Source organism: Pelophylax lessonae (assembly GCF_965119305.1).
Source record: "Pelophylax lessonae genome assembly, chromosome: 1".
NCBI classification, from domain to species: domain Eukaryota; kingdom Metazoa; phylum Chordata; class Amphibia; order Anura; family Ranidae; genus Pelophylax; species Pelophylax lessonae.
Window position 1 is genome coordinate 110650064 of NC_138768.1, and position 26051 is coordinate 110676114.

Sequence of the window (26051 nt, forward strand, 5' to 3'; positions counted from 1 at the left end):
CCTGTAAATTTTTTTAAAGCATCACCTATGGAATTTCTTAGGGTTCATAGTTTGTTGCCATTCCACTAGCATGCGCAATTTAGAAGCATGACATGTTTGATATCGATTTTCTCGGTGTAACATCCTCATTCACATTATACAAAAAAGTTGGGCTAACTTTACTGTTAAACTTTTTTTTTTTAATTCATGAATGTGTATTTTTTCTAAAAAAAAAAAAAAAAAAAATTTGAAACACCGCTGCGCAAATACAGTGTGACAAAATATTGCAACGTCCGCAATTTTATTCTTTAGGGTCATATATAAAATGTTTGTGGGTTCTAAGTAATTTTCTAGCAAAAAATACTATTGTAAACACATATCAGAAAAAGGCCTGGTCCTTAAGTGGTTAATGCAGGGCTTGACCAATTTGCTTAGAGCCAGCAAAAAAAGGAGCCAAAAAGCAGCTTGCTATGGGGGCACTGGGTGGGGGACCCAAGAGGAGAATTGGGGGCTGCTCTGTGTAAAACCATGAACCCCTAAGTGTTCCAGAGACGCTACTAACTGTCTGCCTTTCTGGAAACACACTAAAAATATGGCAAAGTGCGCAGCGAGCTTGCCATGCCATTATTTCTTAGTGGCACCCGAAATGTGGGTAGCAGTTCCACATTTTGTCGTGCCACAAAATGCAATTGTCTCCGTGCCAAAAAGGTTCATGAGCTCCTTTGACACGTTTTCCGCACGTAAATAGGTTGCCCTATGCTGGCACACGACAAATGTGACAATAATGGCGGCACGCTCAGGTGCAGCCTTATTCTTACTAACTGATCCAGCAACATATTTGATAAGACCGCTGAGCCACTTGGGAGCTGGGTCAGCACATGCACTCTGCATTTCATCTTGGGCCTGGTTCACATGGGTGAAGAGATCTGTATACCATGAACAGGCCATTCTTCCTTTGCATCTCTAGGCTACAGGTGATGTGTGCAAGCAGAGGATTCAAGTTTATTTGGACACACCTGCTTGTCCTGATGTAACAGGCGTGCCGTGAGCTGCCCTGAATGCAGACAGTGAAGTAAAACTCTCATTGGATTAAATGTAGAGTTCACTGTACATGCGTGGAACTGGCTCCATCAGCATTATCTGGATCCTGAACAGATGAACATAAGCCTGGGAGGAAGGGCTGGGGGCAGGAGAAGCTTTATTAAACCAACTTCAGATACTTTGTTTTACACTTTTCAAGTTATACAACTATTGTATATTTGTGTGTATTGTGAAAGTTGAAGTGCATCAAAACCTAAAACAAAAATGTAATATATTGAAACCCACCAATCTAGGGATATGTGGTGGCTGCATTGGTTTCTCTTTTCCCTTATTTCCACCTGGTAATCCTGTGAGTAGGACTATTTGTCCCTGGGTGGACACGTTTTTACTCATGGCTGCCACCCAGGCTGGACTACTAAAATTCCTGCCTTTGTTCATCGCTATCACATGGGGGCTCATGGGATTAGTTGTTTACATAAGAACTTTTTTTTTTTTTTTCAGTTCACAGGACACTGCATTTCTGGCTAGATCAGCAGGTATTTTTGGATCTTGCATGGCTCAATAAATGTTGACAGGCAAGAGAAGTTTGACAGAAGGCACCAATAGGGTCATTTCTGTTTTAAAAAAATCCTACCTGTCAGATTTCTTTTTTAGTTTTATTCAGTTTTAAAGGAGCAATAAACCGCAAAACAAAAGTTTTTTTTTTATTGTAATCCATATATTGCAGCTTACCAGCCCTTGGTTGTGATGACTGCATTGGTTTTTGTTTTTTTAGGCTTTTTTTTCTTTTTTCCAACCAGTGGCACATTCTGTCTTTAAAGAGGTTGTAAACCTCCATTTTTTTTTTTTTTTTTTTTTAAACGAACACCTGGAAGAAAAACACATAATGAGCTAGTATGCATCGCATACTAGCTTATTATGAAATGCCTAAGAACGAAGCCCTGCAGTGCCAACCGCTTACCTGTCCATTGGCGGCATGTTCTGTCGCCCTTCTTCCGGATTTGCGGCATCCGGCCATCTGATTGGCTGGAGCCGCGATGGCGCCATTCCCACGCATGCGTGCGGGAGCCGTCTGTAATGGCACGGGGCTCTGAAGGAACGGCACGATCGGCCGTTCCTTCAGAGCGCATGCGCCAGTGTCACTGGCTGCATGCAAAGTAAATATCTCCTAAACTGTACATGTTTAGGAGATGTTTACAGTACCTATAGGTAAGCCTTAATATAGGCTTACCTATAGGTAAAAGTTGCAGAGGAGGGTTTACTTCCTCTTTAAGGTGGCTATTCTCACTCCTCCACTGTATCTATGGATGAGCAATGTAGACACCATTGGACAACAGCATCACCAACTTGTGTGCTGGGAAAGTGTTGGATGAAGTAGTAGATTTAGACCACTACCACATTTGGTGGAAAGCTTGATCTGTTAAAGGAGGTTGGAAAATAACGAATTTACTGGCAGGATCAGCGGGTGAAATTAAAGGAAAAAGTCCTAAAGTATATGTGAACCCTTACCTTGTAAAACAACCTATTCCTGATTAAAATAGAAATGAACGGTTGTGTGTGTGTGTGTGTGTGTGTGTGTGTGTGTGTATATATACTGTTTATTAAAAAAAATATATAAATGGGGAAGTATAAGAGACCTGGGGTAGAGAAACAGCAGAACACTGGTCTTCGCAATGAATGGCTGTGCAAGGGGGAGTATCGGCACAAATCGAATCATTGGAGGACAGGCAGTCTTTGCTCCCTCCCAGCAGAGCCAGAAAACTGACCACCAGATATTGAACACAAAGGAAGCAGTAAAAAGAACAGGACAATTTTTAACACCGGTAGTACATGGTACAGCAGACACCTCCGGAATATGAAATGTTGGGTTAACATATTCTTTAGGTATGGGATTGATAGAACCTCAGATTGTGTTTTCCTCACTACAAAGACACTTTAGTGCCCTCTGACATCTGAAGCATTTCAATATTCAACATCAACTGATCACAAATGTCTTTATAGATGTGTTTTTAAATAAAAATCTGTTCAGCTTGGATTTTTTTCTTACTCCTTTCCTCTTTCTCTTGTAGGTGCTCTTTGGATGTGCATTGTCTTAAACCCCCACTGCAAATCTGAGCAGAAAGCCAGCTGGCTGAAACAGCTGAAGAAGTGGAACAGTGTGGATGTCTGTCCCTGGGAAGATGGCAACCACGTCAGTGAGCTCCCCAACCTAACCAATGCCTTGCCTCAGCCCGGAAATGCTAACCAGGGTGAGGAAAATACAAGGGTGCATTGTGAGATGCTGTTGCCCCAGGCACTGTATGCAAGTTAACCCTACATTTAGTCAATAACCAATATGTTCACCTTTTAACAAAAAAAAAAAAAAACTGCACATTTTTTTCAGGGTAAAAAAATGCATTTATTATAATGTATTTATTTTTACAGGAGCCTGCAAAGTATTGCACCCATGATCAGCAGACTGTGTGTGGAATATCAGGTTCCCACACTCCCTCCAGCTTTCTGCCCATACCTTTATAGGCTTTTAGTTTGAAAGCTTGAGGGAGTATAAATGGACTACAAGCATGCTGATTAGCACACTTCCAGTCCATTGAGAACTACAACCCAGATAACAAGAAATTGAGCTGCAATTTTGAGAATGACTTACTAAGCTATTGCTAGACTTGTCAGGCTTCACAAGTTTGTTACACAATTGCAGCAAGTCCGCATTGCAGGACTCCAGATCAACTTTCTTTGCAAACATTCTGCAAGTCTGCTGCAAGTTCTGGTTCAGTTATGTTGCGCATATAGTCATCCCACCACAGGGGTCACTGTGACTTGCAGAGCTCTTGTTGTAGACTCACCATTGTAACTTTGCTCTTGCTAGAGACTTGCCATGCAAATTTGCTACACATTGAAAAAGTGTCAACTAGAACTTGTGCTTCAAGTTTTCTGTAAGGCCTCTTTCACACGGGCGTTCTGTATGTCTGTATATCACCCCATCCATTTGCGGGTGATATACGGACATAATGCATGTCAATGGGATTGCGGATGTCAGTGGCACTGACATCCACTGACATCCGATTTGTGTCCTTTCAGTTCTGTTCCGTTTTTTTTTTGGAACGGAACAGAACCCTATTTTTTTCTTACGTTTAAAAAATGGAAAGGACGCAAAATCGGATGTCAGCGGTGTCATCCGCTGACATCCGCAATCCCATAGACATACATTATGTCCGTATATCATCCACAAACGGATGGGATGATATGCGGACATACGGACCAGATGACACAAGTGTCGTCGTGTCCGTAAATAAAAAAAAAAAAAAAGAAAAGTGCTGGAGCGGATTGAAATACCGCTCCGTGTTAAAGAGGCCTTAGTGTACAACCTGCCAGTGAAAATGTGCAGTAGTTTAACAGACTTATAATTCAACACCACCACAAATTTGTGGCAAGTTATCCTTGCGATCTGGGAAGGTTTTTGTCACAGTGGCAGACCCGACTCCTAGTTCAAAAAAATACTGGATGAGCCCTGTGCACACTGCAAGCAAACTTTGCAATTAAAAAATAGGGATATTTAGCTCACACTCATTGCAAGACATGTTTAAGCTGGCCAACTGCAGCAAAGTAATCCCTCTTTAGCCAGTCCTGCTCTGCTTTGCCACTGCAAATGCTACTGTGGTCACAATGCCAACCTGGGGCAAAGACACAAAATGGGGGAGAGCTACACGGTTTAGGTCTGGCCACTCACCTGCAATACAATAGCAACAAGATATAGCTGTGCTCAGATCCCAATAGCTTGTCCATGCATATAATCTACCACTTGCTAAAGGCATGTGACCACATAACACTAAAAATACTGGATGAGCCCTCTGCACACTGCTACACCCTTTCACGCAAACTTTGCAATAAAAAAAAAAACCTCATAGTTTATTAATTTACAAATGGCTGTGAATGTTTGCTGCTGCTGTGCAGGGCTGAGCTGAACATTTAACATGGTAACCTGTACAAAAGGTAAACTTATCCTTTTAAAGAAGCTTTGTTATGAGGCATTGCGTGTCTGTAGGACAACTAGCAGCTCCATATGGTCCGTGAAGCTGGAGGTGCAGCCAGACTCCAGAGGGTGATTACATTGTGTGTGTGTGTGTGTGTGTGTGTATATATATATGTATATGTATATGTATGTATATATATATATATATATATATATATATATATATATATATATATATATATATATAGGCAATTGTGTCCTAATACCCAGCAGTCATTGTAACCCAGGAAGTTTTATAATCCTGTGACTTATTTTTTAAATGTGAAGACATGTATAACGTTTTAAAAGCATTAATTATACATGTATATGAGGGCAGTCCTATTTATTCAATCATCGGTTCTCCCTTAGAGGGTACAAACTTGTAGACGTAGCTATTAGAATTGCTTACTATGCGGAGATGTTCCTGACAAAATGAAACCAGCTTTGCATGTGTAACGTGTCCGTCATAACACCAGTCTGCCATCTTTTGCAGTGGGTTAAAGGACAGGTAGATGTTTGTCTCTGGGCCTTTCTGCTTATTTGTAACAAGGCTATCATTGGAGCTCCTTACATTTTGAGTGAAAAGGTTGTGGGTGGTAAAACCTTGCATTTGCACCATGCTTTTACCATGCCCAGACCACTACCCCCGTTAGCTGCAGAGGCAACAGCTGGGATTGTACACGTGCCGAAGCAGAAGTAATCCCTTCTGTTGCCTAAAGTGGAAGCAAAAGCAAAGCCTAACTATCTCTAAACCTACTCTCAGCCACATTCGAAGCCTAATCGATCTATCTCTGTGAAATAAAAAATCGCTATACTTCCCTTTTCTGAAGCCGCTCCAGTTCAGTCTCCAGTGGCGCCCTCGGTGTGCAGGGGAAAGCCGTCCTTAACAGCTGGAAAATGCCTGGTATGTGAAGTCACCCATAGTTACTATGGGGCATCTGTTATCCGCTACCTCTTTTACATGGAAGCTGCTGGTGACAGCTTAGCCATAGACTGGAGCGGCTGCAAAATAGGTATGTATAGCAATCTATTCTTTACATGGCTGCATAGATTAGGCTTACAATGTGGGCACGAGGAGGTGTAGGGTTAGTTCAAATTTTGTCTTTACTTTTACTTTAAATAGTGCTGAATGAGGTTGTTTTGCAAGCACCCTGCAACCACGTACAATGCACATTGTCGAAGTTCGCTGGAACCCCCTCACGGGGTTAAAGCGGGCAGCTAGGAGGCAATACAAAGCCTACTCATTGTCTGTCCAGTGCTCACTGAAGAGCAATCCAAGCATTGATCAGTCTTCAGAAACCAAAGCTAGTGTGAACAAGCCCTAAAGTTTTTGAATGCGCACGGCTTCAGACTTAGCCGCTGTGGTAACGCATCCTAAAGACAATATGGTTCACATGTTCATGAATATGAAAACCGCATCTACATCTATTTCACATAAAACTTACCATGTGTTTTCAGTAATATTTATTTTTAAGGACTGTAGTCTCCCTTTAAATTTTTATACAATTGTACAAACTGTTTTGTGTAGCGAGCCCCCTGTTGTGCTAACAGGCAGAGAGGTTCATGGCGGCAGCAAATGACTCATTATTTGTAATATGTATGTGGCTCCAGTAAATGTGCAGGAAATCCAACGGTGCACCGTGGTCATCAGCTGCTACATTGGCTAATATCAGTAGCTACAGCAACTGAGCATCAGGTCAGCGGTGATGATGTGACTTTTTGAGCACCCTTCATAATTGAGGGTTTCTGTAGCTGCTGCAAAATGTTTGTGTCCTGGTGAGTGCAGTGGAGGCCAAGAATAATGCAGGCATTGTGAATAAATGCACACTGGTGGACAAGTAGCTAGTAAAGGTTTTGCACATCCAAAAGTAATGATGCAGTTGAAGGTGTAATCTGGTCACCCTGGCTTCCTAACTTATACTAACACCAATACATTTTTTGCCCATTCATAGCTCCCAAAATTGTTCAGTGGCCTCAGGGTGTTCCACCGTCACATTAGGACCCCTCTAAATGCCACTACAAGTGGGCAGACCTGTGAACTCGAGCACAGAGGTCTCCGTTAGCCGAGTTTCAAACAAAATATCAGGGTGCCATTTCTTACACCCTAATAGGGTAGACAGAAGAAGCTGCTAGATGGGAGTGGACTAACCCTTAAAGAGGAAGTAAACTTCCAAACATACCTTTTACCTAGAGGTAAGCCTAGAATAAGGTTTGCCTATATAGGTAGTGTAAATATCTCCTAAACATGCACCGTTTAGGAAATATTTACATTACATGCAGCCAATGACCTCACTGGCGCATGCGCTCTGAAGGAACGGGCACCTGTGCCATGAACAGCGGGTCCCATGCGTATGCGTGGGAGTGATGTCATCGTGGCTCCGGCCAGTCAGAGCCGGAGTCTGTGAACCCGTAAGAAAGACAGGTGGAGATGGGAGCCCCTGCAGCGCTGACACACTTTTGTTTTAAGGGAAATTTCACAAAATATGACTTTACCTTGCACGGGGGGGGGGGGGGGGGGAAATGTCCAGCGATATACAACTGCTTTAAGCAGTATCTGAAATATGACAGCTATTGTGTAAGTATATGAACTGTGCCTTTTTCTTGCCTTCAGATTCCTCCCATCGGCCTCACCGAACAGTGTTCACACGAGCCATCGAGGCATGCGATCTCCACTGGCAAGATAGCCACTTACAGTACATTATCAGCAGCGACCTTTACACCAACTACTGTTACCATGACGACACTGAAAACTCACTCTTTGACTCCCGTGGGTGGCCCCTCTGGCATGGTAGGTTGTGAAGCCAGAAAGGCTCATTCTGTGACTTGCTGCTTTGTTCTCATTTGTATGGAATTATAAATGAAGCATTTGTGGTGGGTAGATGAAATGCTTGGCTACAAGGCTGATGTTGTTCTCCTGCTAGGCCTTTGGAAATTCTGCACTAATGCTTGAAATGGTTTGGACAAGACGCCACACTAATGCTTTCTGTTTCCCTTCAGAGCATGTCCCTACTGCTTGTGCGCGGGTGGACGCACTAAGGTCACATGGCTACCCACGGGAGGCCCTCCGACTAGCAATAGCCATTGTCAACACTCTGAGAAGGCAGCAGCAGAAAAGAATGGATATGTTCCGACTGCAGAAGAAAGGTAGGAAAGAAGTAAGAATAGGTAACACAGCAGATGGGTATTTGTGGAGAAATCTGCAGGTCAGGTTAAAATCCAAATTGGTGACCGGATCAAATAATAAAGACACTGCATTTTATTAAATTCGTACACAACTAATCGTACTTTGCTTGCTCTGGGTGACACATGCAGCACAGCTCCCAGCCACTTTCTCTGGTTTGCACACCCCTTTGATTTGTGCTGTTCTTTCCAAACCTACAGCTATGACATTCAAGCTGCTGAATTATAAATTTTAGTGATCTGCTCTAAAAAACAGGGCTGGAACAGATGTAGAATTCCAGAGCCTAGGAGCTGTTGCAAAGGATGAAGCAGCAAGCAGCGCCTAAAGCTGGCCATACGCTTTTTTTTTTAGTTGACCTCTTCAAATATCGTCATCCATTGAGGGAACATCGGTTTGCCGTTGGGCCTTATTTTCTCCATCCTTAACGAGAATAATAGAGCCAAACGTTATCGACAAGTTTGGAGTAGTGATCTTTCTTAATCAAAAGATTCTAAATCTTGGTTGTTTGTAAGGACACATTCCTCAATCTAGATTGGCAGCCGCATGGCGCAATTGCATAGATGGAAATAGATATATACCCAGAACCCCAAATTCTTCCTTAATGATGTGGAATGTTTTAAAGGTACGATTAGGGAAGAGTTGATGGGCATATTTAGGATCGTGACTTGCCCATCTGCTCACATTGGATAAATTATAGAATTCTGCCGCACACAGGTTATGCCACAAGGGTGCAATCTGAAAACTGCTAGGGAGGTGGTCTTTTAATTTACGACTACAGATTTGAAATTTCTATAGAGGAAGTTACTCTGGGCCTCAAACAATTGCATGAGTGTAGCTTGCATAGTCCCAGCAGCAGCATTCAGGTTTGGATGTATACAAGTCTGCTGTGCTGGGAGATAATAGCATTGCAGATTACTGGACCACCAACCCACCTCCATGCATTGGAAGTTGTAGTGTTTCCAGAGAGATTCTAGGGGGATTAGGTCCTTTAAAGAAAGGAGGATATTCCTGTATTAATTTCAGAAAATATTTTCTTTCCGATATAGACAGGGACATTCAATAAAACATATAAAAAGTGTGGCAAGAAATAATTTTGAATAGATTTACCCTACCCATTATTTTTAGGGGTAGCTTAGACATTGTACCTAGGCAGTCTTTTAATCTCCTCTGTAAGAGGGTAAATATTATCAATGTATGAATCCAGGGGTGATTGAATTTCAATTCCTAAATAGCGAAATTTAGAGACTAAGGCTGGCCATACATTATACAATTTTCCTATTCACATTCCTTTGGATTTACCTTCAACTATGTTGGTTTGTCTGACTGCATACAAATGGAAAGTGTTTAGGTGTGACCTCATATTATACGGTTTTGGTAAATCGAAAGGAATATTGTAGAAGGAAAGTGTATAATGTATGGCCAGCTTAATTGAAGAGATACATCTGGAGGCAGTGGTGGTGCATATGTGTATATGTATATATATATATATATATATATATATATATATATATATATATATATATATATATATATATATATATTGTGTATGTATAATATGGTAATATTGTGTGTGTATAGAGATAGATTTGGAAATTATACAAACAAGTTACCTATTGGTAATACATTTTAGAAGATGTCTATATAAACACAAATGGATTCACCCTTTACATAGATGCAAGATTTTCAACATGATATTCACTAAAAAAAAAAGGAAAATCAAATAGGAAAAAAAAATAGGGAAATCAAATTAGTGTGTGTGTGTATATTTTCTTATATATATATCAAACAGGAAAACGCCAGATTTACTAGTTTCAGACATAATTTAGAAATGTGGGATACATATACTGCTTGTATTTTCTGAATTAGTATCTAAATGTAAATTGGTGCTAAAGACCCAATTGTGCGCCGTTGCTAAGCTAGTATTGCGGAGCTGAAGAATAAAGGGATGCATGTGCTGTAAAATTCAGGTTATAGAACTAGTCGTGAGAGGGTTAATCCCTTTCCAAAGCCGGTAATTCAATTGCTTGGATATGAATGTAGCTCTCTGCAGATCATATAAATAATACAGATCACGACTCCGGAAATATTTCTTCCTTTGACTCGCAGCTACATGAGCCACTTTGAACACTACAAATGCGCTCGCTGTGTGTCCACTTCAAATAGGAGGGAAGGTTTAATAAGGAGAATGCGCAGCTTAATATTCCCTAAACCTTCCTGCCTCGTTCAAATGCCATAAAATTGCACCATAACGGGCTGTTATTAATCCAATAAATATTCAGATGCACCAGAAGGTTATGTTTTATTTATGCCCATCAATAATGTCTTAAAACATTTTACATGTAACTGGACTCCAGCCAGTAATACAAGGGCAAAGCATCAGATTCATTCTATATATATATATTCTGTCTGAAATGCTGCTGATCCGTGTGTGATGGTAAAGTATAGCTGTGTGTGAAGCTGGCCTTTTACTAGTATATGTAGAATATCTGTAATTTTTTGTGTCCGTATGTATATTCACCTGTGTAGATGTGTGCATAGTCAGACTGCAAAAATGTAGTTTGTATGTGTGTGTGAGAAGTAGGTAAATAGATACATTTGATTTCCATTGCAGAATATTTAATACATTGGCCTATAGATTTTTGACATCACTTTGGCGAGTAGATTAAATTATTGTAATTGGTTCCTGCTGTCAAAGAGCTTCTGGTCAAATGTCTGTCACAACAATGTAGACATAAAATACTAGAACAATATTTTCACGCCCAATATCAGCTAAAGCTTTTAAGTTTTGGACATTAAGGATTTGTAAACCCCTACTGGGTTTCTATTGTTTCTATGTAGATGTAGAGCTCTCCCATCACAAGGAGAGACCACATCATACCTGACAAATTGGGTGTCACCAGGTCAGGAAATGAGTACCCCCAACAGCGACACACAGATAGAAAAAACATAGGTTGTGTCCCCTTTCCTAAACTAAATTAATATGGATTTAGTTGGATTTTAATCACTTGCCCCCTGGAAGATTTATGCCCCTTCATGACCAGGCCATTGTTTGCTTTTTGGCACTGCATTACTTTAACTGACAATTGCACAGTCATGCAACACTGTACCCAAATGAAATGCACATAATTTTTTTTTTTATACAAATAGAGCTTTCTTTTGGTGGTATTTGATCACCACTGGATTTTTTATTTTTTTCACTATTGACAAAAAAGACCAAAATGTAAAAAAGTGTAAACTGTCACTGTACTAATGACTGAGAAGGGGTTAACATCTTGGGCAATCAAGGGGTTAAATGTGTGCCTAGCAGTGCTTGGTGCATTCATTATGTGCTGTTTTTATTAAGGGATCTGCCGTTTTTATTCCCTGCTTTGCAAGGAAACAAAAACCAGCACATCACAGCAGATAGGACAGAGCTCTGTGGGGTTTATACCGACAGATCTCTGTCCTGTCCTCCTCTTAGCCATTTAGCAGGTCCCAGCTGGCAATAGTTGGCCAGGGCTCACTGATCAGCTTGTGCTTTGACTAATCACAGCACACTCGACATGGCAGGCTCATGCACACCCCTTACCCAGTACAGCTGGATCACGTATTGGATACATGATCCAGCGCAGGTAAGCCGCTCTGCCCTCTGTACTCCTATGTGAGGTGGTTGGCAATCGGTTAAAAGAGAAGTTCACCATTTCGAATTTGTTATCCTTATTTAAGATGTAATCTTTTCTAGCACCCCCCCCCCCCCCCATCCCCTTGTGACAGTGGGCAGGGGTTTCTCTCCCCCTGCAGTCCCTGTATCAGGCTCCTGCATAGCCAAGTTATTAATTCAGAGATCTGCGAATGAATAAAACTACAAGCCCGGTTTGTCACCCCAGCACATGGTTCTCAATGGACTACAAGTGTTCTGATCAGCCACTTGTAGTCCATTGACTCTTCTTACAGCTTTTCAACTAAAAGCTCTACCAAGGTAATGGCATAGGACGTGTCTGTAGAAGCCTGACATTCCCCCCTAATCCAAATCATAGCAGATGCAAGAATTTGTAGGCTTTAGCGGGGGAAAAAATTACAAAATATGCACATTCTTGCAAAAATATGGTCATTTATTATCTTTTCCTTAAATATTAACCCAGCCTTTAAATCAAACAGTGGGGATAATGGGTGCATTGCAGTTTTTACAGATATTTTAAAGTGGAGTTAAATATCAGTTTTGGGTGGCAGTTTTCCTTTTAAGAGCCATGTGTACAGTGTAAATGTATAACGGCATCTGAAATGCGGTATATATTGGAGAAGAGGAAATAGTGGTATCCACCTTGTTTGCTCAGCGGTTTGACTCTAGGTTTGACTAGGGTGTTATTGCCAAGCTTGAAGTTGCATGTGGCTTTTTGGAACTAATCCTTGTCTGATTTTAAATCCTGTTAAGGAACTTTTTGGTTCAGTAGCACATCAGTGCAATCTTATTTTTATCTATTTTTTTTTTACAGAGCTGCTTCACAAAGGCTTGACATCCATCACTAATCTGGAAGGCTGGGTGGGACATCCCTTGGATCCAATCGGTACTCTATTTAGTAGCCTCATGGAGGCTTGTAAGGCAGATGACGAAGGGTTTCACGGCTTTTCAGATTTTACAGGTAAGGCGCACTTTCATGCCATTACCCAGTTTATAAGTTGGCCTTTTGTAGCCGTTATTTACGGCATCATTTTTCAGATGCCAATAATATTTTAGTTTTAATGTTTTTAGAGGTAACTTCTATGCCACACAGACCACTTAGCTCTTTGCCTTACTTTGGTTAAACCAGAGGAGATGACAATATAAAACTGTGTTACCTGAATAACACCAATACAAGCGTGCTTTTCATTAAGATAACCCTGCGTGTTTAACCTTCTCGCCATGCCACATGCATGCGACACCCCGGCCAGTCATTATCTTTCAACAAAAGCAAATATGCTAAATCCTTTAATGTTTTAAAACCAAATCCCATTTTCTTGAAATAATTGTGACACAAATGAGTGTCATTTCTGAACACAGAGTACAGCATGGCACGATTTCATTAAATGACTCTGGATACCCACTGCTAGTAATGAATGATTGATGGCATTCCAGCTGCAGCTTTTATTAACTTCTAAGTAGGTAATATGAAGATTTGTCATGAGGCATTGTGTGGGGCGTTTAATGCCGCGCACTGCCGACTTTCCACCAGGAAATTAAATTCTCTGTTTTGATTTCTTGATGGTGTTAAACCATTTGGAAATTGAAAGACATAAATCATGCAACCAAATGCAATAATCCATGCAATGTAGATTTTTCATATTTTTGTGTCCGACTGAAGAGGGTGCCATTTTGAGGAATTCATTTAACTGTGATTTATCTGTTCACTGACAGGCTGTGTCCACGTTTTCTTTTTCTTTTCCTTATTGTTTAAAATAATATACTTGGGCAGATTTCTATGGCAGTTCTACCCACCTTTTGGAAGAGAATTAGAACAAGTCTACCCACAGTTTTATTTTTCCCCTTTCAAGCTGTTGCCTTAAAGTGTTTTAAAAGCCTCAAAGTAAGGGTCCTTTCACACGAACGATCCGATCAGATCTGCCTGTCGGTTTTTTAGGAGGACCTGATCGGATGCTCCATGCATTCATATGGGGCAGCGGATGTCAACGGAGACATCTCCGCTGACACCCACTGCTATCCGCTTCCGATCCTATCTGTGAAATCCGGACGGATGGCAACCCTATTGTCCATCCGTCCAGCAGATGGGATCAGATGAGAATGGACAGGCGGTCTTTTCTCATCCGATTCCCCATAGAGGACAGCGGGGAATCTGACAGCTCCGTCTCTGCTCTGTGAGTGAGTTGTCATCCGCCTGCTCAGTGGGGATTGGTGGATCGATCCCCCGCTGAGCAGAGAACGGATTGCACCGTGTGAAAGGACCCTAAGTTCCGGGTCACACTTGTGCGATGCGGGAAGGCTGCGAATTCGCAGCCTGTTCCCGCATCGCATCCGCACAAGAGGCAGTTCATATGCGATACGCTGGGGGTGTCAATGAAATGTTAACGACACCCCCAGTTTGATCGCATATCGCAGTGCGATCTGACAGTTCGCACAGGATCGGATCGCACAAGTGTGAACCACTGTGCAATCCGATCCTGATGCGGCTGAAAAAAATGCCTCATGTGCGAGTTTTGTGCGGGTGCGGTGCGAATTCAGCCATACAAAGTGTATGGCTGAATTCGCACTGCACATCCGATCGCATGTAATGAAGGAGCAGCTCCGATATTACATGCGATCGCCGCACACGCGGAAGTGTGAACTGGCACTAAAGGTTCCTTTTTGTTCCTCTGCCTATGTGGAGTGGGGGTGTGTGCCTTTCCCCCAATCAGCTCTCACATAGTGCATGTCCAGACTCCGCACCCGCCCCCTATGCACAGCGGGAAGAAAGATTTTTAAAACTTGTAGAAAGGGAAAGACCGCAGATATACATGTAAAACCAATGTAGGAGGATTTATTTCATCTCTGTAAACCCTCTCCTATACCCAGTGAAGTCAACAGCAGCCACAGATAATACACAAACACTTTAAAGTGGAACTTTACTCTCCCAATCACCATTGATTATTGCTTATTTTGTGCTGCTAGCATTAGTAAATGGATAGAAAAGTATATCCTATTTATTTGTTTTAAACTTCTTTTTTGTAATATTTCTTCAGTTACTTCCTGGCTTCTTGCCTAGGCAAATGTCCTACAACCCAGGAGTCTTCAGGAGAGGAGTGGTTTTCTCAGCTAAGCCTCCTCTCTCTCCTGCATCCATGCCTAAACTAAGGACAGATGGATTCCAGAAAGTAAATGCTAAATGAAACCTCTGCCCTCCCTCAAGGCCACAAATGCTAGGGGGTTGAATTTCAAAGTAATTTCTCAACAAAATAAAGCATGTAGACATTGATAGATGGGGGAGGGGGTTGCTTGGAACAATAAAATTGAATGAAATGGTGTTTTTGGTTTGTGACACACAGATGCAGTGAAGATCTGCTTTAAGCCGGCCATACATGGATTGAAATTCAGCCCGTTCAGCAGGGACCAGACGAATTTTAGTCCATGTATAGGTAGGCTGGTTGTACAAAAGTCGATCAATCCATCAACCTGTGTACGACAAGGTTGTTGGAAAATTTTCTCTTGATGAGGAAAGTCTCCCTGCTGTCAGAATACAACCGTGCAGCAGGAGGAATTCCTCCATCCACATTGTGTGTGGATGGGGAATCAAATCATTTTCTTTCATTCAACGTGCTGGTTGGAAAACAAGACTCCTGTATGGCCAGCTTTACTCCATCAGGCAGCTTGATAAAACTTTGATTTAGCTGCTTTTGGAGTTATCTAATTGGATGCCTCAGGGATAGCTTCACGTGAACAAACAGCTCTTTGGTGTTTTGCCCAGGAACTTTTGATCTTGCATTTAGTCCAGGCACTGCCTCCAGAGATGGCTGTGTAGGAGGTTCTAGTGCTATGCAGTTCATGGAAAAATGCTTTCATGGTTCAGAATAGCTGAAGGATAAATAGTTGTGTTGCTGGGAACTTCCAGCCTCTGCTCTCATGCCTTGTTAGATCCTTGTGTATATAGGTTGTGTAGGAGAGGTGCTTTAAATGTTGGCATTCTTCTTTTATACACATTGGAGGTTGGCAGGTTATTTGCTTTTGCTTCTTTAGAAAATAGAGCCAGTTTGCCAGCAATCAACAACCTTGGTGTGGAGTGACACATGCCTAACTTTTGTGCAATATTACTTTCTCAGTTACTAATCTAGGAAAAGTATGTAGATCGCCTGTGCTGACTTCACTTGATGCATACTTAAAGGTTAAGTTCAGTATCCAAGTATCCTTGTCACCCCCCCCCCCCCCCCCCGCTTCCTTCCTTCTGCATACATATGTTGTAGCACCTACGTCTGAGTTTGTTCTACCTTGTCATTTTTACTACAGTTTACAGGTTACCCGTTTGACTTGTTCCCTCATTCTGGCTGACTGTAGCCCATGTTTTTCCTGTTTGGTAGATACCCGTGAGGTTCCTCTCATCCCCCTGCCTCTTCCCACATGATACGGTAGACTTGGGTACTGTTCCCTTTTAGTTTAACAATTGGTTGGTTTTGCCTCCCCACCTAGGCACAGTGTGCTCCCTATATGGGGTGCCGGTGGGTTGGTGATGCCAATCACTACTTTGTCGTGACCACCCATTTTAACGCCCCTTGTCTACTAACCCTCACGATTTGCTGTAGTTAGTTATTGGTCATGCTCTGTTACCAAGCTTTGTTTACATTACCTTGCATTATTCTGTATGTCAAACGTTGTTACTCACTTGCATTATTCAATAAAATACTTGAAACGGAAAGGTTAAGTTCACTTTTCTAAAAAAAATAGATGCACATCTTTTTGCAGGTAAAAATGCATTGATTTCTTTTTTTGGTTTGGAGGCATGGAAATCAGTTCTTGGGTGTAATGCAGTGTTCTTGCAGACTTTGGCTGTACATCATACAGCTAAGCAGTTAGGCTGGCCATACACTATACAATTTTCTTGTTCAACTTTCCTTTAGATTTACCAAAACAATATAATATAAGTTCAAACCTGAACACTTTCAATTTGTATGCAATCAGGCAGGCCCTTGCACTACATAGTTGAAGGTAAATCTAAAGGAAATTAAATAAGAAAATTGTATGGTGTATGGCCAGCCTTACACACTAACAGGAAGCATCAATGAACGACCACAGCGCTCAACAGTGCCTTGGTACTTCATTGAGAACTACAAGCTGACAGCCGCCCGCAGGGCTGCCGTACCTTGTAGTTTTCTATTCACAGAGTTCTGTGAATGAGTGACGTGGGCGGAGCAATATCGTGGGAAGAATACTGCCCAACGCCTGTCACATTGGGGAGCCGGGAAGGTTCAGGGGCCAGTGAACTTGTAACATGTTACACCCTGAATACGTTATAACATTTTACAAAAGGTGAACTTATTTAAAGTACTGTATTTTCTGGCGTATAAGACTACTTTTGAACCTCAAAAAAATCCCCCAAAAATGGGGGGTCGTCTTATATGCCGAGTATAATATCTCCAAGGTAACCTAAGTAGAAGTATTACCGGTAGATGAAAATTAGGGGGGGGTCGTCTTATACGCCCAGTCGTCTTATACGCCGGAAAATACGGTAATACGAAAGGCTTGTGTTCCCCCAATAACAAACGTGTTCTACTTACCTGCTCTGTGCAGTGGTTTTGCACAGAGCAGGAATGATCCTCCTCCTCTCTGATCTCCTGCTGACGTGCTGGGCTCCAACCCACTGAGTGCCCTCATAGCAAGACGCTTGCCATGGGGGCACTCGGGCTCCTGAGCCCTGCGCTGAATGTCCATAAGAGATAGACAGAGACTTTAAAGAGTGATGTGCTGATTTCATTAAGCTGTAGGAGCCAATCAGAAATCCACTTTCATTGGACTGCAGAAAATATTGCTCTGCCAGTTGCACTACACTGCTTTGTACACTACCGATACCCCTGTATCTGATTTAAATTTACGGTGTCCAGCTTGTAGTTTACTGTGGTTTAAAGTGATTTTAAAAGTCTTGTTTTTAAAATGCAGTGATTTTGCACAGAGCAGCCTGGATCCTCCTCTTCTCTGGTCCCTTGCTGGCGCTCCTGGCCCCTCCCTGTTATGGGGGCGCCAGAGCCGAACCGCTGCTCTGTGTGTCCGTTCAGACATCCCCTCTCTCTCCTCATTTGCTAACTGACTTTGACAGCAGTGGGAGCCAGTGGCGCCTCTGCGGTGTCTCAGCCAATCAGGGGAGAGAGTCCCGGACAGCCAAAGGGCAGCTCGTGCACATCATTGCTGGATAGAGATGAGGCTCAGGTAAGTATTAGGAGGGGGGCAGTTGTACACTGAAGGTTTTTTTATCCTAATGAATAGAATGCAATAAAGAAGTTGTAAAGGCAAAGGTTTTTTCATCTTAATGCATTCTTTGCATTAAGATAAGCCTTCTGTGTGCAGCAGCCCTCCTCAGCCCCTCTAATACTTACTTGCGCCCCATCTCTGTCCAGCAATGTCTACGAGTCCCACGGCTGTCCGGGGCTCTCCCTCCTGATTGGCTGAGACAGAGTAGCGGCGCCATTGACTCCCATGACTGTCAATCAAAGTCAGCCAATCGGGAGAGAGAGGGGACAGGGCTGAACGGCAGCTCCATGTCTGAATGGAGACACAGAGCTGCAGCTCGGCTCAGGTGTCCCCATAGCAAGCTGCTTGCTGTGGGGGGCACTCAACAGGAGGGAGGGGCCAGGAGCACCGAAAAGGGACCCAAGAAGAGGAGGATCCGGGCTGTTCTGTGCAAAACCAACTGCACAGAGGAGGCAGGTATAATAAAAAAAGAAGACTTTATAATCACTTTAAGATGGGGGGGGGGGGGAAAAACTTCGGTCTTTAGAACCACTTTAGGACGTGGTCCTATTTTTTAAGTGGGACTACTCTGCACCTGAGTACCACAATACAAAAACACTATTTATTCTTTTTGTAATATTCAAAGCAATGTAAACCATTCATCCATGTCACCATGCTTTATTTTGCTGCAAAATCACTTGGAAAACCACCCTTAGCATTTCTGGCAGTGGCTATCTTGAGTAAGGGTAGATAATTTCTATAGCATTTATTTCTGGAATCCATCTGCCCATAGCTCAGGCAAGCAGGATGGAGGGTGTGCTTTTTAGCTGACAAAGTCCCCCCTTCTGAAGACTCATGTGATGTATTGAATAAATCGCCTAGGACTGGAAATAAGGAAGTAACTGAAAAAAAGTATAAAACAAGTAAATATGATATACTTTCCTATCTATTCACTATTGCCAACATCTTAAGGATTAAAAATAGTCAATGTTGATTAGGAGACTGAAGCTCCGCCTAGGATCATTTTGTAGAAGCATCAGTTAAACCCTATAGAGTACTGGACCACTTTGTGCAAACGAGGGTTACTAATTTTTTCTATTTAAAAGAACGCACAATTGCTAATTGTGGCTTAATGGAACTGAGGGGGATGGGGAGAAAAATACCCGCAAGAGTCAGATGGAAAATGACATTCTATAAACACATGGGCTGTCATTCGTGTATTGAAATTGGTTGTAATCAATCCCTATGCGGGGACTCCTGGATTTTTAGGTTGCCACCTTCCATCTGATGCTTCTTTCCAGGTGTTTTTCTTTGTTTCCGGTAAACGTGTGTTTTCCTTGGTATTTTAATCATGGTAAAAAAAAAAAATCCTAACCTGCTTTATATATTCTGTTATATACAGATAGAGAAACTTTATGCATAAAGTGTAGAATTCAGAGCTTGCCCTGCACATCAGTTAATACACGCAGATATATTTATTGAAGAATCTGGCTTTAGGATGCATGTAAATGTTGGACATTTAGGTTCTCGGTTTGCTAGGTATCTGTTAGGGTTTTGCCCATGTGTCCGCTTGCTTTTCTATTTCCTGGGGTTTTCTTTTGGAACATTGCAGGGGGTTTGATCGTTTGAGCTGCACTCTGAATCTTTGTTTTTCCTGCTACAGATGGCTTTGGGCATTGCAAGTCTCAGGAATACCAACACCTGTCTCCACACAAGTTTCTGGAAGAAGGAGAGTCTTACCTAACACTGGCTGTGGAGGTTGCTCTGATAGGACTGGGCCAGCAGAGGATCATGCCAGATGGCTTGTATGCACAAGAGAAGGTCTGCCGGAACGAGGAGCAGCTCATCTCTAAACTACAAGAAATCGAGCTGGATGATACGCTAGTGAAAATCTTCAGAAAACAAGCAGTCTTCCTATTAGAAGGTGAGGAGCTCAGCTAACCATACAAATCCAGTGTCCACATATTTAGGCTATGACTTTGTCTCTGCCCTACAGATTTGTCTTGGGTTATAAAACGCAAGCTTGTGCATTTTGTAGTAAAGTGCACCTGTAGTGTTGGATAAACCGCTTCTGGTCCGCCCGCCGCATATATACTATGAGGCAGGCTGGCTCTCCTGCGCTAACCGACGTAGGGCTACCTACCCCCCGGCAGCGGGGACTCCGATGCAGCCGGTTCAGATTGTCGCCGGGCACCCGCTATCGCTCTCCGCTGAGAGAGAACGGTCAGCTATATAGGATCTAAGGGCTCTATGGTCATTCCATAAGCCCCACCCCCATACTGTTAGAATCACTCCCCTAGGCTCACATTTAACCCCTTGATCACCCACAGTGTTAACCCCTTCCCTGCCAGTGTTATTACAGTAACGGTGCATATTTTTAGCACTGATTACTGTAGTAATGTCACTGGTCCCCCAAAAAGTGTCAATGTCAGTCAGGGGTCCGATCTGTCCGCCGCAATGTCGCAAAATCGCAGATCGCCGCCGTTACCAGTAAAAAAAAAAAAAAACAATAAAAATGACATACATATTTCCCGTAGTTAGTAGACACGATAACTTTTGTGCAAACCAATCAAAATACACTTATTGCGATTTATTTATTTTTTTTCCAAAAATATGTAGCCGAAAAAAAATTGGCCTAAAATTGTAAAAAATTTTGATTTTTAAATTTTTTGGGAATGTTATATAGCAGAAAGTGAAAAATATTGTGTTTTTTGTTTTTTCAGAATAGTCGCTTTTTTTTTTCTTGTTTATAGCACAAAAAATAAAAATCGTGGTAGAGGTGATCAAATACCCCCAAAAGAAAGCTCTATATGTGGGGGAAAAAAAAGACATCAATTTTATTTGGGTACAGCGTCGCACGACCGCAATTGTCCATTTAGCGTAACAGTGCCGAATCACAAAAAAGGGCCTGGTCATTAAGGGGGCAAATCCTTCCGGTCCAGAAGTGGTTAAACTGCAGTTTTTTCCACCTGAGGGATGAGAAAAACTAGTTCACCTACTCTTCTCCTTTTTTTTTTTTTTTTTTTCAAATTTTTTATTTAAAGAATACAATACAGGCAAATATGTAGATTCATGAAACAACAGGTTTGTCATTACAACACAAAAGTGCGGAGAACCAAAAGCGGACAGTATGAGAAAATATAAAAAGGTGATCCGCTACTTTAAATTACATTTACGCAGAGAACGCGCCATTCCCAGGTCCTCCGTGTAAGGGAGGCAAACTTACCCCGGGAATGACGCCTCTAAAGTCAAACCAGCAAGTGAAGGAGAACAAGAAACCGTACTCCAGGTGGGCAGGCGCCTGAGCCTGTGTGCATCCTGAAATTTTTTACTTTTTTTCATCTTCTCCCTTTTTAAGGTTCTGGTTGTATACAGGGATTTACCTTGGCTTTCTCCTTTAGCAGTGATTTTCTAGAATTCCACTCTTCTAATCCATATTGTAAACCGAGCAGGAAGGGCAGCAGGGGTGCCTAAGCTGCTGAGAAAATAATTTTAGTACTACTTCTGACAATTTTGAGTGAATTGCTCCAAAGTGTCTCCAGCTACAGAGGTCTGTGGGAGCTCTTTTTAAACATAACTACAGTATGTCCATGACCTGGCTTTAGACGACCATTAAATTGGTACAGGGAGTGAGGTGTACATTACCTGTTGTTGGGAACAATGCTTTCTTCCTCTTTAGGCCTCATTGACATGGGTGTACTGTTTCATACACTAGTGAAAAGGACTGTCTTATACGAGAGGTAGTGGTGGTCATGCAGGTAGCCTGTTCAGATCAATGACAGGTGGACAGCTGCACCGATCTACAAACACATCCTCACAGATGTGGTTGGAGATCTGTGCAGCCGTCTGCCTGGCATTGAACAGGCTGGCTGCATGAACACCACTACCTCTTGTGTGGGTAAAGGCAGCCCTTTACACGTGTGTGGAACAGTATATTCATGTGAATTTCGCCTTAACATAAAGAGCACCTGCAGTTTTGCATAGCTTGGGGTGGAAGGCAGTAATTTGGATAATATCCTATCCCACTTCACTTAGAACAGCTGGTTTGTTCTCCGATTAGGTGCACACTTGGGATTGCCTGAAATACTTATTATCCAGGTGGTGTTTCTCGGTCATCTTTGCATATTGTGTAGCTCAGCTGTAAGTTTATGCAGTGGATGCTGCTTTGTCCCTGGCAAATCTATGATTTCTATTTTCCGAGTAAAATGTTTTGGTGCAAAGGTGTTGGTGCGAACCGCAGTGGAAAAGCTTTGCATAAAAGCTTTTTAAATTTGCATTAGACGAAGTAAAAAGCTGTGCATTAAAGTTGCATGAGGGTGGAATCCTCCTTTAGGAAATGCCATTTATGTGCATAGGAATAACTAATCTGCTTGCACAGCATGCGGCTGTATGGATTTAATTATTCTACAATAGCTTTACATTCCTTTTCTGCCGTATTGATCATTAGTAGAGGAACGCCCAACCGCTGCATTTATTAGATGCTGACAGGATGAAGAGTTGGTTCCATCTGCTCCTGTAATGCGTTCAGAGTTGTGTGCAACGTGCCTGGCGTCTGCCAATTCCTGCACAAACACCTTTATTTTCTAAAGGCAGAGGAGAGGATAGAGTAGAGGTGTGTAATGGAACCATTTTATTTAAATTGCACTGGAGGAATGTCAGTCTGATTTGTGTGATACTGATGTCATTGACAGTGGACTTGTGTATATTGTTTACCCATGAAAGAAATCCCCGCCCGGGTCTGTTTGGTTTTGAATGGGTTTATTAGGACACCTGATGTATATAGTTTAAAGCTGAACTTTAGGCCAAAATTATAAATGGGAGGACAGGTAGGAATTTTAATGAAGAAGAGACATGCTTTGTCTCTTCTGCGTAAAGTTAAGCCCTGTACACACGCAACGATTATCGGCCGACCGATCGTCCGTCTTTTGTCCAGAGTGGTGTTTTGTTGGTTGGAATGTGCCTAGACTGCACACGAATTTTCTCGCCCAACAAAAATCTACTTCAGAAGTGATGTCATGTGTTGGTTTGCTTTCTTTGTGTTTTTTCTTCTCTGAGCATGCCCAGTCTTGCTCATAAGATTTTTTTTCCCTGTCAATCTGTACTGACTGCACGAAAATCGGCCGTTTTTTTGACGGCGGACAAAAATTTTATAGCCTGCACACCAGATTTTTTTCGGCCGAAAAGTCTGAGTCGGTTGTCAGAAGCATCATACTAACAAGCCGAAAATCGGCAGATCGGACGTTGGACGAAAATTCCCTACGTGTGTACGGGGCTTCACTCTCCTGCCTATCTGCACTTGTACCATGAGCCACTCACGTGCAGGTCACTGTCCTAATTTGGCAATGCCAAATCTGACTGGACTCTCCCACGCATGCGCAAGAGTGATTCATCCTCACCCAGCCAATGAAAGCAGCTGGTGATCGAGACCCAGGCCTATAATGCAGCTTAATAGCCATTAGTTTTCTTTGTAAAGGTTTTTTTTTTTGCCTTTGTTACCTAGCAATCTTGCCATTAACACACTTCCTATCCTAAGGTGACAACACTCGCTAAATTTTCTGTATCTATGGAGTAGTGTCTTCACCACAGGACAGGACTACATAACGCCTTCCCCTCTCCTTTTCTTTATAATCTAGAGAAGAAGGGGCTCTGTAGTGCAGGGAAAGCTGGAAAACTAGCAACTGATACAAATACAATACGGGTAGAAGAGTTCTCCCATGACAGGATTGCCATTTTTTTTTTCCCACTTATTGAACTAATATTCCCTTTTCAGTGTTGTAATTGAGAGATCAAAAGAGAGCTTATTGTTGAAGTTTAATGTCGCTTTAAGAGTATATAGAGCCCATTTAAAAAAAAAAAAATGTAAATAACAAACGTCATAATTACCTAGTTCTGTGCAATGGTATTGCACAGAGCAGCCCTGATCCTTTCTTTTGGGTTCCCCCATTAGTGCTCCAGGCTCCTTCTCCTCGGCAAGCGCCCCCATGGGAAGCCGCTTTCCATGGGGGCACACGTGTGTGCTCACTCCCAAGCCACCCTGTCTGTGTCTATACGGGGCTGAGCCCCACTCGCTTAGTCGTAATTCTCAAGATAGCATTTGATTTATCAATCTACCCAGGGAGGAGGGGGACAGCGACAAGACGCTGCTCTTGCGCACATCGCTGGATCAAGCTCATGGAAGAATAAGGAGGTGCTGGGGGAGGGGAGGGGTGAATTCTGTAGCAGACGGTTTTTCACCTTTATCCATAGATGCAATAAGGTGAAACACCTTAATGCTTTAGACCCACTAAACAGTAGCGCTGTGCTGCGAAGATTCACCAGAGTAAAATCTCATCAACATGTCACACAGCATAAAATTGCCTTTAATTTAGACATCTCATCTGTAACTAATTTATTTATGTAAATATGTAAAAATGTTTGCATTTATGTAGCTAGCAGCAGCCTCCGAATGAGCAGTTTGGCCTTAGGTACATGCAAATTACAGCAGTATTTTGTGATCCCTAAACTGATGAAATCTGTTCACAAAAAAAGCAGCTACTAAAATCATAAGGATCTCACCCATGTAGTAGAAATTGTCCCCAAAGGCCTATCCTGTCAACACTGCTAAAGGTGCTTCCTTCACCTTCTCTGCCTACAGTCATGTGTTTGAACTCCCAGGCTGTTTTGCATATATATTGGGGTAACGTGGTATATTTTCCCCCTCATTAGATCTGGGGGCAAAATGTATTTAATTTTCGCCAAAGATTCAGATCAGTGATAGTAGAGCTGCATGATTAATCATTAAAAAATGGCAATCTCAATTCAACCCCCGTCATGATCTTAATTCAACATTTCCACGATTCATGTAACTGGTGCAGAGCAGTTCTCCTGCTCACATCTGTCAAAAAAAACCAGCCGGCAATGCTTAACATTGCTTAACCCTGAAAGAGAGCTAAAAAGAAACATTGTATTCTTTTGTTCTTTTAGAGATCAAAGGGATGAACATGGATTTGCAAATGAGGTCAGTTTAACCACTTAAAAACAAAGCCTTTTTCTGATATTTGTTGCTTACAAGATAAAGTCAGTATTTTTTGCTTGAAAATTACTTAGAAACCCCAAACGTTATATATATATATATCTATATAATTTAGCAGACCCTAGAGAATAAAATGGCGGTAGTTGCAATATTTCATGACACACTATATTTGCGCAGCGCCCTTTAAATGCATTTTTTTGAGGGAAAAAATACACAGTTACCCCAATATTTTTGTCTACTGTGAAAGATGTAACGTTGCAAATCGTGATCTTTATTCTAAGCAAAAAAATAGTGATTTTCATTTTATCCAGAATCGGATAGGCAACCTCGGCAATCTAGCTGTGATGAAACTGCACATCTTGTCACGCCTGTGGCTGTCAGTCCTGCAGTGCCTCATAGGACTTGTAGTTTATAACGGCTGGCATGATGACTTTGCTTACCCCTGATCTAGGTGATTTCCAGCAGACATTTTAGTGTTTCCGGTGCTTTGTAGAGAACTTTGGAGAGAACTGGGCAGTGTGGTAAGGGTAAATGGGTGGCACAGGTGGGGCATTAGATTGTAAGCGCCACTTCTGATTGCTTGTATGTTCTCTGTGCAAGAGTGAAATATTACATGGATTTATAATATGAAATGAGAGCTGTTATCATAATGAAGTCATGTCTTCTCTCCACAGCTGGACCATACAGTGGTTTGGGTGAAATCATTCATCGAGAGAGTATTCCAATGCACACATTTGCCAAGTATCTCTTCACCTCCCTCCTACCTCACGATGCTGAACTGGCATACAAAATTGCACTGCGAGCAATGAGGTTTGTCTTGGCTAAGTTTTAGTTATTGCATTTAAATTGATAGCTGAAAAGACTTTCCCATTTCCACCTTTTCCTGTCTAGTCAAACCTAATGATGAACTTAAAATGTAAGTCCAGGCAATAAACTGAACTCTAAACTTGCT

At 42.1% G+C, this 26051-nt stretch overlaps 1 protein-coding gene across 1 annotated transcript in view; it reads left to right on the forward strand.

Annotated features, from left to right (window-relative positions):
* ZSWIM6 (zinc finger SWIM-type containing 6) overlaps positions 1-26051 on the forward strand; it is a 185874-nt gene that overhangs the window by 145997 nt on the left and 13826 nt on the right. The window contains exons 5-10 of the mRNA XM_082260031.1: positions 3090-3269; positions 7638-7814; positions 8024-8170; positions 12680-12826; positions 19751-20011; positions 25774-25909. Coding sequence (XP_082116157.1) covers positions 3090-3269; positions 7638-7814; positions 8024-8170; positions 12680-12826; positions 19751-20011; positions 25774-25909 — 1048 coding nt within the window. The remainder of the gene's footprint in view (positions 1-3089; positions 3270-7637; positions 7815-8023; positions 8171-12679; positions 12827-19750; positions 20012-25773; positions 25910-26051) is intronic.